Source organism: Lepisma saccharinum, chromosome 9 (assembly GCF_977018435.1).
Source record: "Lepisma saccharinum chromosome 9, izLepSacc3.1, whole genome shotgun sequence".
In the NCBI taxonomy this organism is placed as follows: Eukaryota; Metazoa; Arthropoda; class Insecta; order Zygentoma; family Lepismatidae; genus Lepisma; species Lepisma saccharinum.
This window is the reverse complement of record NC_139237.1, coordinates 77,227,352-77,242,230: the sequence shown is the minus strand read 5'-3', so window position 1 is coordinate 77,242,230 and position 14,879 is coordinate 77,227,352. Positions and strand designations below refer to the sequence as shown.

At 39.6% G+C, this 14,879-nt stretch overlaps 1 protein-coding gene across 5 annotated transcripts in view; it reads right to left on the bottom strand.

The window, feature by feature from the left end:
- Nucleotides 1-14,879, bottom strand: part of Mhcl (Myosin heavy chain-like) — a 303,279-nt gene that overhangs the window by 75,146 nt on the left and 213,254 nt on the right. For 4 of the 5 annotated variants that reach the window (XM_083128453.1, XM_083128454.1, XM_083128455.1 and 1 more), the window contains 2 exons: nt 13,602-13,691; nt 2,380-2,499 (listed from right to left, as the gene is read on the bottom strand). In XM_083128453.1, the coding sequence (XP_082984579.1) occupies nt 2,380-2,499; nt 13,602-13,691 (210 nt within the window). Of the gene's footprint in view, nt 1-2,379; nt 2,500-5,782; nt 6,638-13,601; nt 13,692-14,879 lie in introns of those variants that run through there. The other variant, XM_083128458.1, reaches the window with a different exon arrangement.

Below are 14,879 nucleotides of genomic sequence, written 5' to 3'. Positions count from 1 at the left end.
AAAATATTAAAAATGTAACTAACCATCTGATATAACTCTTCCTAAAACAAGGAATTGCATAAAGGAAGGGTCTCACAATATTATTAGCACAAGTCCTTCACATCTATAAATCTATACTTTCGGGTGTATCATATTTACTGCTGCATAAAACATTAACTATAATTACAATAAGAGAAATTCAATATGTAATAAAATTAAATAATCACGTACTGTACAAAAAAAAAAAAAAACAGATGACAAACAACAAACTTTTAAATGTCTGAACAATAATATGATTCCTTCTTATTTTATATCTTCTTTCCTCGCCCTTCCCTTAACTAATATATTAACACCTAGAGAATTTTTTTTTTACAATGAAGTGTCGCTTGAGGAATTCATCAATCAATTGCAGGCCTGTGCTGCTTGTTATGATTACAATGTGAAACATTGTTGCTGATTGGTTCTTTTCCAAGCAATGTGTGTTACATGTTGCTTGTCACTTTGGTGTCAAATCTTCCTTAGTAACATTTTTTTCTAATTTACACAAACAAATTGTAACAGTCTATGAACAGTGGCGAAGCGTGACATTTTTACCTAGTTATCGCAAGACTTGACAAACGTCAGATGGCTAAATCTATTTTATTTCTACGGAGTATATGATCGTAAAATAAAGAAGAGAAAACTTTCTTAATGAATTCTACCTGAAAAAAATTGAAAAGTGTTAAACCGCTCTCTGTGAAATTCAGATTGCCTCCGAAATCTGGGTAGTAAAATTTCCGAATTCGAGATTTTAAATTTTCCGGAATCCAGATATTTTTGGCCATCCCTGGTGTAGAAGTAAGATATGTTAGGAAAAAGGTTCTGTCTGAATAAGTATGCCTGTCACCTCGAGAACAAAAATCTTGAACAGTCTTGTCATTTGTAACCATAGTAAACACAAAACAACAGGAAGTACTTTTTGTTTTGTAAAGCAAGAACATTTATTTCCAAAATCGATATTTGAACCGCAGGATCAAAAGAAAAAAAAATTAAAGGAGAATACTATGAAGGAAATACAATGGATCCAGAACTGCTTTTTTAATTTAAGTTCTTTCTAGCAATAACCGTGGGGAAATTTATGCTTTTGATTACTTATATTTTTTTCTAAGCACCATTACTTTCATGTATTCTATGTAAGTCGCGTTGCAATGCTCTTCAATATGTGTTTTTCTCTTAAAAACAAGAGTGTTGCATGCTTTACAGTACTGGACATTCTGAGAAGTTTAATCTTGATGACGTCACAGAAACTCTGCTGTGTTTGTAAACAATGGGGCTGGAAGAAAAAGGTCTCTTATTGCCAGACCTTCAAGAATGGAGGAAAAGCGCTCAAAGGGCCTTGGATTCGCAGACCTGCTGCGATGAGCTGGCCGCGTGATACCATTGCACTCAACAGGAAACGTAGTGGGCAGGTTGGACACGGGGTTAGAACTGGGCTCTCCTTTCGATGAGCTAAACTTAGCAAATCTCTGGGGTATTTCTAGTTGTTTCATGATGTTGCTTGATTAATTTCGCTCAAATTGTGAATATTATGAATTATTTTTTACTTCTTATCTAAAATATTTCAAAAGCAATATTTTTATTATGTTGCTTTGTTATCGCCGCATCTCCCGATGGCCGGAACTGTCTATGAACAAGTTCCCCATGACCTAAACTTTAAAAGAAAATTATGAAAAACAAAACAACAACAACAAAAAAACAACAACAGTAAATCTGCTGACCAAGACAGTCTATATTTAATTTAAAAACGCTTAAGAATGACCTTTCAACCCTCTATCAAGGTCTTCCTCAGACTCGAAACCAAACTAAAATGCTTGATAGAGGGTTAAAACATTACATGTTAAGTTTTTTTTTTTTTTTTTAAGTGAAATATAGATTGCCTTAGTCAACATATTTTGTGTTTTCTTTCTCTTTCTTTTCTATTTTTGGTCATGGAAATAAGGCTTAATCATGTTTTGTTATCATAAGAAAATTAAATTTTGAAAACCACATAGATAATTTTGCATTATTCTTTTGCATTATTTAAAGATGCCTGGTAATTGTTTTGAAAACATTCAGTCCTCAAAATAATACCATCACTATTTAGAGCACTGGGCATTGCTTTGAAAAATTCAATGCTTGCCCTCCATACTGAAAATCACGTGGATACCCTTGCCTGAAGTTGAGCAAATACCACCAAATATTCCAATCTTAAAATATCAGAATGTAATTTCAATTTTAACATGATTGGTGTTCTCTATTCTGACAAGTTCAATATTCCAATATGCAGTCCATTTCCACACAGGATACGCTACTGAAATTACTAGTGCACATTGATATCGTTAATGTGTGTGTTACATTTATAGAATAATGTTCCTTTCCTACCTGTACTTCCTGCAAATCCTTTTCTAGTTTCAGTCTTTCAGCCATCTCAGCCTCCAGCCTCTCGGTGGCCAAAGTTGAGGTAGAATGTTCCTCTGCTAAATCTGCAGTCATCTCGCTCAGCTAGAAAAGAAAATTAAATATAAGTCAAATAATCAAATATTTTCTATCTTCCCCATTGCTTTCAACAAATGTAGAACTTACTCTAAGTAAAGCTGGTTAATAATGATTGTGGAATTTGAAAGAATGAACAAGTAGCACAACAAGCTAGAAAAGAAGTAGTGTTCAAAAAGTTTTTAATAGTAACTGAATTGCAATTGCAGTCAGGGCCGCCGACTAGTCAAAATTATTGGGGGGGGGGCCTGATCACTGAAATAAATTAATGAATGACTCACTCTTTCCCTTTTTTAAGTTATGGCCTCCGTGTTCGGAATCTCATAAAAGCCCATGAACTACTTAAAAATATCAAAATTTTTATTCACAGTTCGAATGCAGAATATTAATTGTCCACGGATGGATATGTCGCAAGTTTCGTCAACCATAATAGCAAAATATTCCAGACTTTTAATATCTGCTACCATGGAGCGAAAACAGATCTCCCTAATATATGAATGATCTCGTTCTGAATGTCATGTGAGAGCCATTTGTAGCCCGAACGTCCCATCCACTCTCCTAGTTCATGCACATCGTCTTTTGAAACTCCTTTTAGTAAAAATTTTAACAATACTCATAATTACAGTAATAAGTCATGTGTTTTGCTGTCTCTGGTCATAGCCCCCCCCCCCCCATAGTTGATGGTTTAGCGGTCTCAGACCCCGAAAGTTGATGGTCGTCTACATTCTATAACATTTCAAATGTGTATTTAAAGTTAAGTTCATGTGGCACAATTCAGAGTAAACTTTACAAGAGAAGCAAAATAATACATTAGATCCTCTTAAGCAAAATTATTTGGGGGGCTCTGCTCCCACATCGTTAACATTGGGGGGGCTCAAGACCCCCCCTATGATTGCAGTTACTCATTTTAAAGAGTAACTCAGTTACTGATACATGAAAAGTAACTCTACGTTACTTTCACGGTTATTTTCTGCTGGAAATTTTCTTGCAAAGTACACACAATCAATTATCATTAATGAAGACTTACATCTGCTTTATTTACGTCTCTGGTATATAATAAATGTTAACATATTTTTATAATAATAAAAATATAAAAACCTAATTTACTTACGACCAGTGGGTATCATCCGTCGAAAAATGCTACGTTTCGGGGGTCTTACCGCCCCTCCCCCCCCTTTCAGGCTTTCCTTAGGCACGAATCACCATCATGCCGCGTTAAGTTGTATCAAACAAGGAAAAGGGTGCAGGTTGAAGTGATAAAGCAAATTTTGATAAAACTTGTCTTCGCTCAAATATATTGACCTTATCCCTTACCGTCTTACTTTCAAAAAACCCCACTAAAACGTATATACGTCGCATTTTCGACGGATGATTCTGACTGGTCGTAAGTAAATTAGGTTATTATATTTTTTATATTGTTATTAATATAACAATATTTTAACATTTGCTAAAAGTGAGTAATTCGCACAATGTAAATTTGAATGTACATAATACAAGTCTTCATATATTCATTAATATAGCAAATAAAATAAGATGGAACAAAAATTCAGGCCTTTAAGTGTATAGAAATTACGAATTGTAATAAAGCATATACGTATGTTCTAAATTTGGTATGCAATGAAGGTAAGCTTCCGTCTCATAGGCAATCCCAGGAAAATCCTTTCATCCAGAGAAGGAACATAGCTGGAAATGGAATTGCCAAACTACAACTTTTCAAATTAACAATTTAATGATGTAAATTAACTGTTGATAACGTTACTTCTGTTGAAAAAAAGTGTTACAAGAGTGTAACGTCTAACAGAAGTCTCTGCAACCCGCAATACCGAAGACTAGTTACAGCAAAAGCAAAAATTCTTCAAACATTCACCTCCTGGGAAAGAATTAACAGGTACGACCATGGACGTCCGCAGGATTTTTTCCAGGGAGGGGCAAGGAAGGTATTTTTTTCCAGAGGGGGGCCAACGAAGACAAATTTTCCCCCAAAATAGTGTTGTTCCCCAAAAAAACATTGCTTAAATTTGAATTTATGGTGTTCATGCAATCATTAACACATATTATTGTGGCTAAAATGAAATTATATGTGTGAAATACATATTTTTTGGTTGACTTTCATTTTCCAGGGGGGGGCCACGGCCCCCCCTTGCCCCCCCCCTTCCGGACGCCCATGGGTACGACTTCCGCTGACTGACAGGTCTCTGAAATATTTATAGAACCTCTGTGGTTTGCGAGGTTGAGGTGCAAATTTCTCAATACTGATAATGTCCAAAATCAATGCCATTTTTACAAATTTATGGAGCACAGTGCGCGCTCTTTTTGCAGTATTAAAGAACTGTTTGAGAAATGCCGCCGCTCCGGAGACACTGATCCTCTCATTGGAGAAGGCCAAGAGTGATAGTTTTTCACGAGGAATGCATTTACAAGAATGTACTAATTTGTCCCCCATGTTCCAAGTGGAATCGGGTTTGATTAGTGAGCTAGATACGATCGGTAAAAAAAAATTACAGAATCCCATGCAATCCTTATGGAGAAGAAAATTCAAGTTACGGGTAATCAAATGAAGTTTCGACTTTTCCCATAACAAGAAACAAAATCTTCAACCCGTCCTCTTTCCGTTCATGCGTTTATACACCATCGCAAGTTCGATATTCCCAAGAGAACAAGTAAAAATAATACTCCCATAAGCGTAATGCTAAGTTTCTTCCCCTCCCACAACTAACCAACGCACGACCTCTCTTTCTCCAGCTCGCCGCGGGGAATAGTCGGTGTAAGTTCCTTCCACAACCATGTTTCTGGCTGAAACTGTTCCTCGTGGCCTTAAGACGAGTAATTGAAAACTTCGATCGTACGAAAATTACAAAAAAGTTCGGCTTTTCAATTAATTGATACTAGCATTGTAAACCATTATTATCGTATAAAGTGACAATCCTACGACGCCAGGAGTCCCGGGTTTGAATCCCGGCCTGGACATGGGTGTTCTTTGTGAGTGTCCCTTCATCAATTTCATCATGTCGTCACTCATCCTCATCGTCGCGATTGAACAAAGGTGGAAGGATGGCGACGCTCAATAACGAAAATGAAATGAAAGTGATAATTATGGAAAGTTAAGATTTCATTGCAGTTCAGTAATCATTCAGATGAGAAACTGCATTCACGTGAAGTGAGCCTTGACAGAATTTTATGAATGTTGTTAATTTGGATTTCGACACTGGACACCTTACAGGACGTATGTTAGAGTATCAACGAGGTACGATGCGACTCTTCACACTGACGTATCTGTGACCACGCGACTCACCTCATCCGCTTCCGACAACGCCCAGTCACTTTGGTCGTCGGAGCTCTGCGACAGATGCGATCCACTGCGAGAGCGAAAGCTGCACGCCGAGCCTGGCCTCGAGAGCTGGTAGCCCTTGATGAGGATGTTGGTGGCACTCTTGCTCCTCCCGAGATCACCCAGGTCGATCCCCTTGTCCGGCTTCCCGAGGCGCCGCCACTCCTCCATGACATGGTCAGTCTTCTTGAGGAACTCCTGGATCTTGTTGCTCAACGCCGAGGACTTGGTGGAGGACTGCAAGTGAGCAGCTTGGGGCTCGAAATGGTGCTTCACCCGCGACTTGCAGTTGACCAGGAAGCTCATCCCGGCGTTGATCACCACCGGATCGTCGTCTTTGGAGTCGAAGAAGTCGCGGTCTAGATACCTGGAGGTTCCTGGGTCCACCTGCGGGTAGATGCGACGGGGGAAGAGCATTGCCGACCCGCTGGGGGTGCTGGAACGGCTGCTGCGACCTGTGCTAGAGTACACCGATCTCGTCGGGGATGCTCTTGGAGTTATGGACACCGACCGCGCTGGTGAGAGTCTAGGAGTGAGGCTTCTGGAAGTCAATATGGGCGGATGCGTGGGTCTTGGAGGGATATGGGGCACAGGCCTGGACTGCCTCGAGTGTAATCCTGGAGGAAGCGGTGGTCGTCCGCGCATCAGCCGTTCCATAAGACCACTGGGGGAAAAGGTTCGAGGGGAGGGCTTGCTCTCCCCTGACGCCATCATGCTGACACCTTCTTCAGCACCTGAACACCGAACACACGTTCACACTACCGAACTCTTCAGTTCCCGAGGGTTTCATCCCATCGTCCACCGGCATTCTACCGCGAGTAGCAAAGCTCTCGGACGGCGAGCAGCAACCGAAAAGAGGACCTGCCTCGGGATCCGGATATAGATGCCCCATCGTCCCAGACAACTAAACAAGGGGCAGACGCTTCGCACGCTGGCACTGGTCCATCGGGAATCCCCTTTCCGATCAGTAGGTCGCGCCGCTGCTCACTTGACAGAGAGTGTTGATCAGGAGACCTCCTGCGTCCATCACTTCTTCAGCAGCAAACGGCGATATCTTTCACGTAAACATCCTCAGCACGCGTCCTTCAATCGGCCAGAACATATGCTCGGAAGAAGACTGCAGTTCAGAATGTTTATCGACATTTATCTTTGTTTTAAGAGAGCTAAAAAAATATCCAACGACCGTGTCAGTTTGTTTTGACAATTATCGACACCCCCGTAATCAGTGTTGGAGCCAGAAACATGTAACCACACCAAATTCTAACTTTCTGGAACGCAAATTATTTCGATTTGTTCGATGTTCCGCAGGACGTGAAATCAATGAAGACTGGTGGGTGGAAGACCTTAATCAACACACACAAATGTAATATTATATACATATGTTGATTCACAGATCACCGATTTGGTTTATTTTACCTCGCTTTTCTGCTACTTTTGGCTAATCGCGAAGATGAGGATGAGTGATGATATTGATGAAGGGACGCTCACCAGAAACACCCATGCCCAGACCGGAATTCGAACCCGAGACCCGTGGCGTCGTAGCGTGACGTGCTAACCACTCCGCCACGGAGGCCGGCATATTCAATTTGTGATAATAATATTGAGAGGTCAATAATTTCTAGTTTTCCTCCTGCGTTTCCAATTATTTTGACAAAATCGTATTAATTGATTGATTTGGTATTTTTAAGTCCACTTTATGCACAGTAAGGCTAATCGGGACTGGACCTACAGTTTAGAGTGGGATTCGAACCCGGGACCCCTTGATTACAAAGCGACGACGCTACTACTGCGCCATCGGGGAGGCCCCAAAATCGTATTAAGAGTGTAGTTGTCACCTATCATGTACATCACTATAGCGTATACAGTTTTTTTTCCAGAGTGGTCTGCAATTGTAAAGGTGGCTATTACGTGGCTGCTTTCCTGGGGGAATGCAAAATTCAATGTTTTGTAATTGAAATTTTCAACCTTCGTTTGAAGAAAAATTGTGGTAATTAGGGGTCGTTTTAATGAGGTTTGCAATCACAACTCTGCTATCATTTCAAAATTATGATTTTCTCAGAATTTTAGAGGGGGCTGTAGCCCCATGAGAACACTGATGAACATTGAAGATGACCTCAAAAAGGCAATAGCTCTTTACTCTAATGTTAATCGAAAATTTATTGTAAATTTAGTCATCTCCCCCACCCCCTCTCTGGGTGCTTATTCTTTATTTACATATCTTCTCTCTTATTTTTCCTCGCTCGCTTTTATTTCTTCCCACTTTCCATATTCAATTTATTTTACTTGTCATTCTTCTTCTTGCACTTTCTCTCTCTCTACTTCTCTTACAATGATGTCATACGATTTTCAATGTAGATACGTACGTATATATCTCATTTCTAGACCTCTGATTTTAGGTTTTTAGTAAGTTATGTCAGCGTTTTAGAGTGCCTTAAAAACCTATTTTGCTTGTTAGAACCTATTTTAGGTTTATGCGCCTAAACCAAGCCCTTTTTTAGGTTTTTGTTTATTTTTAAATGTTTTACAGGATTTTTATGTTACACAGAGGCATTTGCTTTGTTTGGTCATGAAAAACTTCAATGACGAACGTCTTTGAAAATTATTCTTTGTCGATTTCCCTTCTTCAAAGTCCATGGTGATTTTTCAAAGCTCTAAACAAAGCAAAAATGTCTGGTGCCACTGTTACCTGTACAGTCCAAAGTAGTCTGATCTGTGGTCTTGCTCACTTTCGCGTCACGTCGGTGCTTTGTGGCATTCACGCCTTGCAAACTAACATTTCAGCATTGAAATTTGCACCACTGACTGTTTTTGTTGAAATATCATTTTCATCACATAAGATGATCCTCACAGACAATATTGCGCAGTTTGACTATGGATAACATGAAAAAAGATTGTTGCCTTACTATACGGCGAAGTGGATTTTAATAGCAAATTTCCAATGGTAAGTTCTGCCATCGGCGTAGGGTTAGGCAACACACATGACGTTATGCAAGACAGTGCGTATTTCAGGATATAGATGTCTCATTTTCATTGCAGGTGACTATACCTAATCAGCATTTCTCAGGAATTTTGAACCATTTTAAGTTTTTTGAAACTACTTGAGGATTTTCGAGCCTAACTTAAGATTTTTAGAACCTATTTTAGGGTTTTTAGAACCTATTTTAGAATTTTTAGAGCTTATTTTAGGAACCTAAACGCACACTTTTTAGAACCTAAAAATCCAAGGTCTATTCATCTCAGACGTCAATCTTTTAATTTTGACCCTCCTTAGAAAATTTTCTGTAGGTCTCCACCTCTGGACACAAAGTGTCTTGATTTAAACTTCGCGTGCGGCGATGCCCTGCAATGCATTCGAAGGATGTCAGTTTGCGTCAGTCGAAAGAACGCAGGAATTAGCTGGAAAGGAGCCACCAGCCCGCCCCCTTTCCTCGTTGCAACGAGGTCCCAAAGTACTCCCCGATCCGAGGCAATATTTCCAATAATAGATCTTGAGCTTACGCACGTTCACTGCTATTGAGAAGCTCTCTACATGCAAATCCTAAGTGACCAGTGTCTTTATCTTTGGTGCTAGTGGCCTTGGGTTCGATGCTAAGTTATTTGCTGCATCGCGAGGTTATTTTGAAGGTAAAATGCAAGAAAAATTATTTATCGTTTCATTACGGAACGGCCTCCAATACCGTACTGGATAACATTGTTCCCGTATAAACATGGGTCCCAGGGTTTGTATGACACGCAGCCGACGTATGCAGATATTTATGAGGGTATGGTGGTATAGGAATTATAAAGGAGTTCCATATCAGCATACTCACTATCAGGAGTTAGTAAAATTTATAATATTCTATAGTTAAAACTTAACAATAATAATAATAAAACAATAACTAGGGTATAACAAATATTAATTTCTCTTCAGCTGCTTGATGCACGCATTTCTGAAAGCCTGCTTAGATAGATGGAAGCCTGGAGGATCATTTAGTGTATTGTACCTTGTCTGTAGCCTATAGAGACATGACCTTTGTTCTAGGGATAGCCTTGAGGCTTTTGTGTAAAAGAAGTTGTTGCATTTGCTGTTGGTACGTGGGATCCGGATATGAAGATGTGGCAAGAGTTCGTTAGTGAAAAGTTTATATATATATATATATATATATACTATACTTAGTATATAAAAACAGACACACACTCATAAATGTTATACAATATAGGGTTGTAGTACAGCATTTAGACACACAAGAAAAAGTAACTTTCAATTCTAAGTTTGAATATTTTATCTTGCATAAAGATAGATAATGGTTATGTAATAAATTGCAACTGTGCACGTACACCGTAAACACATTTTTTTTTAAAAAAAATGTAATTTTGGAAATTCGCTTCTGCCACTTTTTGCTAATCGATGCTCACTGGAAGTACACTCACTGACAATAAAAACGGCACACCTAAATCCTGAAGTACTGTTGTGTTGTGTGTGTTGCCTAATTCTGAAGGGGCAGAAGACCTTCCTATTGAAGTCGCTCAATCGCCATAGAAGTAGGCAACACACTCAACGCATTGCAGACTAGCGGGTATTTCTGGATGTATGTGTTCCGTTTTTTTGCCGGTGACTGTACATAGTGGTTAGGGGGGGGTCCACTTTAAACTGTAGGTCAAGTTCCGATTAGCCTATCTATGCATGGAGTAGACTAAAAAAACTCAAAACATTTGAAATTATACACATATACTTCTCTAGTAGGTTGCAAGTTATGTATAGGCAGAAAGATGATGTTAAACCATTCTTCTATGATATCACCTAAATTTGTATTTATTAAATATCCCTTTCTGAACGTGCTCATAAACCCGGCTTCTGTAACTTTCCTCTCTCGATCATCCATACAGATTTTTAAAATTTACGTCTTGTATCGACGACCTTCACTCACACCCAGGGGTGCCCGCCCACAGGGGGGATTCATGACGCGCCTGCGTCATGGGATTTTTTTTTTTGGGGGGGGCAAAATTTTATAGTTTAGCTACCAATTCTATATATCTTCACACAAAATTAAAAACTGACTAGGTTCGTGTGTGGCTGGTGAGTGGTTAATGTCTACCTTAAGTCGATTATATGAGTCTCGTATTTTAAAAAGTGGTGCAAAATGAGGAAATTAGAAGTTTGCTGCAACAACTTTGTAACGTCAGAAGTTATCATTATTTATGTAAAATGTTATTGCTATAACTGTCAAAGTAATATACAATATACATGTAAATATCTATATTGTAAACAATACCTAAAGTAATCTTATATTTCTTAAATATGTCTGTATTATATTGTTTCCCAAATTTTGACGGTCCAAAATATTTTGATTAAATAATTCGGCATAAAGGGGGGGGGGGTGTTCTATCATTTGGGGATGTGTGTCATAGGCCTTGGGGAGAGGGCACCTCTGTGTACAGTTCTATCTTTTGGGGGGAGTGCGTCATAGACCTTGGGGGGTCTCACACCATGCCCGTCCACCCTATATCTGAAAACTAGGAAGTGGGGTAGCACCATTCAAAGGTTACTGGAAACGACAGGTGACTCATTGAATGGAGTTGCCAAAACGTTTTCGTAGCTGCGGGATCTAATCGCATCTCTAATTCCTCCGCCAAATCCTTTGGGTGACAGGTATGAGTCAACATTTAATATTTTTAAATCCGCGCGACACAATTTCGCTTGTGTTGTCGGAGGAGATTTTTTGGTAAAGAGCCAGAGCGAGCGTCGGACGACCTTGCCCACCACCAAACTGATTTGTGGCTCTGTTTGTGCAGTGGCCATGAAACTTCGCTTCCGTTGGCGTTGCATAATCGCCCACTGCATGCGAGGATACCCCCAATAAAAGCGCCAGTTCACACGGGTTTTTCTGCCAGGTTCAAATTCACGGAGAAGACCAAAGCATCAGCGAGTACCAACTCACTCGGAACTCAACACTTTCTTTCTTCCTGCGCTTGTGTCGGTGTCCTTCGGTTCTTTCTCTATTTTCCGATTTGATTATATTACGTAGATTCACAAAGTTAGTAGCGTTTTGATCGATTTGGTTTATTTTACTTCACTTTTCTTCCACTGTTGGTTAATCACGAAGATGATGAATGGAATGGAATTGCTGTTGCTTTAAGTCCACTTTATGCACAGATAGGCTAATCGGGACTGGACACACAGTTTAAAGTGGGATCCGAACTACTGTGCAATGTGCATCCACCGGGTATCGAACCCGGGACCCCTTGATTGACATTAGCACTACGCCGTCAGGGAGGTCCGAAGATGAGTGGTGATGAAATTGATGAAGACACACTCACAAAGAACATCCATGCCCAGGCCGGGATTCAAAACCAGGACCACTGGCGTCGTAGCACGCTGTGCTAACCACTCGGCCACAGAGGTTGGCGGTTAATAGCGACGATGAGAATGAATGATGAGAGACTGTTGAGTTTGCAAGTCCACATTATGCACAGAAAGACTAATCGTGGCTGGGGTTACAGTTTAAAGTGGGGTCGGAACTATTTTGTGCCTCCACCGGGTATAAAACCCAGAAATCCTTGATTACAAGGTGTTACCACAATGCCACCGGAAGTTTCTTATATTGATTAAGCAACCTTGTTTGATTGAATAACTGACTTGGTTTATTTTACTTATTTTCTCTGCCGATTTAGCCACTTTTCGCAGAGATTCGGATCCAACTTTAAACTCTACCGCCCTGTTAAGCTAAAAAAAAAAAAAACCTGAACTCTACATTATTTCAAAAAATTAGTTTCGCATTTGGCCGCACCTTTAAACAAAATGTACGAGGACGTAAACCCACGGTGAGTTTAAATTAAAGATGCGACAAAATGCGAAACGTATTTTACCCATTTCTCGAAACAATGCTGAGTTAAGGATTTTTTTGGCTCAGCAGTGCAGTCTCGATCATCCTATCTGAGCATGGAGTGGACTTAAAAGAAAGCTAAGTAACTCTCCAGAGCTTATCTTTCTTCCTTAAATAAGTCTGTTGCTATTCTCCTCTAGGCCTCTCTTTTCTATTTTTCTCTCTGGTCTGGCCTCCACCACCATCTCTAGTTTTTCCTATTCTCCACTCGCATGCTATATGAAATCAATGTTTAATTCCTTACTGTTTAAAGATCCACAACTTTTCGTATTTGGTCTTACCTTACCCGTCATTCTTCCTGATTTGTAATGTCTGTCGCTTGTTTTGCAAAGTAGCTACTATGGACTCTTAAATATCATACCGTGACCCTCTTCAAATATACTCGTGTTCATTTTCGTTCCCTATTGTACCTCTGGTACTACATCTTGAAAATATTTTATTTTTATATTTAGTACTATATCTTTCTCCCCACATCTGCAATTAACTGCTCTTGGATTTTTCGCAGGTGATTTCCTCAAGAGAGGTAACACCACTCTCATCCAGGAAACCGAAACTTGCAATCTCATTGGTTACCTCTCTGTAAGACGACTATGTTTGCATTTATCGACCCTACAATAAAGGCTTATCTGTAAAGATGCATCAAAACACACAAGGAAGAAGAACGATCCAGTTAGAAGAGACAAGTCACTGCAGTTGACGATTTCGCTTCGGTTCCAAGCACTGGAGTGTACTCTTCATAGTTGAAACATCAAACAGAACAAACAATCTTGGCAATTTTGCACTCACCCCTGGTCGATTTCCTTCAGTCTTGACGATACAAGGTTAATGTGCTCTTACAACACATTGTAAACATGCTCACGCCATCCATCTTATCTAATCGAGGCTCATATATAGAATTAACATAATATACTCATCCTTACCTTTGCTTCCAGCTTGTCGTTCTCGTGCTTGAGCTGACTCCTATCTTGTTCCAGTTTCTCCACCTTCGCCCGCAAAGACTCCAGCTCCTCCTGGAAGCAGAGAAAGCCTTGTTCAACGTTACGCTCAATTCACAAACAACCATGTTTTCTACAAGCCATGTACTACGAAGGCAAACTGGGAATTTCTCCCATTGTCACAAGTCAGTAACGTATCAATCAACAGGAAGATGTACGTATAGGAAAATATATATTGTCCGCACTACAATGAAGGGACGATGTATATTTGCTCAAAATGTTTGCCGGCAAGTAGATCATGCGGGTCGAGACAATTTATTTATTGCCCTCAAGACAGGTAAAGCACCCAATTACACAAGGCAGATTAACATATTGTTACGTGACAGTCGAGTTCAGTACGTGTAAAGTTTACTGAAGTCAGATATAGATGGCAGCACTAGGCCGAAAAGTTAAAATTAATAATTATGCTTATAAAACTGTTTATAAAAATGTAAAACTAGAGGAAAGTGATAGTTAGTAATAATAGACAACATAAAAAAGAAAAGAATGAATAATATAATAGTTATATATGTGAATATTACAACTCAAATTAAAGTTCTCATATGAAAATAGATAGCAAATCGCAAGAAGTTGAAAGGCTGGTATACATTTGAGTCTGTTAGTGCATTTACGAACCTCTTGTGGATACGCGTTTTCTTTGAACTAGTGGAAATAATAGTAATAATAATACTAAAGGTCGGGTTTATGTGATAACGAGATCAGTTTTGCTAAGATTAAGGTAAAATTTGGATGAAGGGAAACTGTGCTTTCTGGTTGTGACAACACCTCCTGGTGGGACTCCTTGAATACAGGGAAAAGAATGAATGGACTGAGCTGTTCTCGGAATCAGATGTGAAAATTACTGATTGATTTATTTTACTTCGTTTTTCTGCCACTTTTGTCTAATCGCGAAGATTGGAATGAACGTGGATAAGAAGAAACTTATGAAAGGTTAATGACGAACACACATGTACAGGACACACACAAGCTCCACAGAAAATTATACCTGCTGTAAATCCAGACGCTAGGGCCTTATTAGTCTGCCAATTTAATTGAAATGTTGTGTTGTCTTAAGTCCACTTTATGCACAGAAAGGCTAATCGGGGCTGGACCTACAGTTTAAAGTGGGATCCGAGAATCCTCCTTCGAACCCGGGACCCCTTCATTACAAGGCCATTAGTCTGCCAAATGCGATCCTTGGCGTACTGGGTGGAAGACATGATG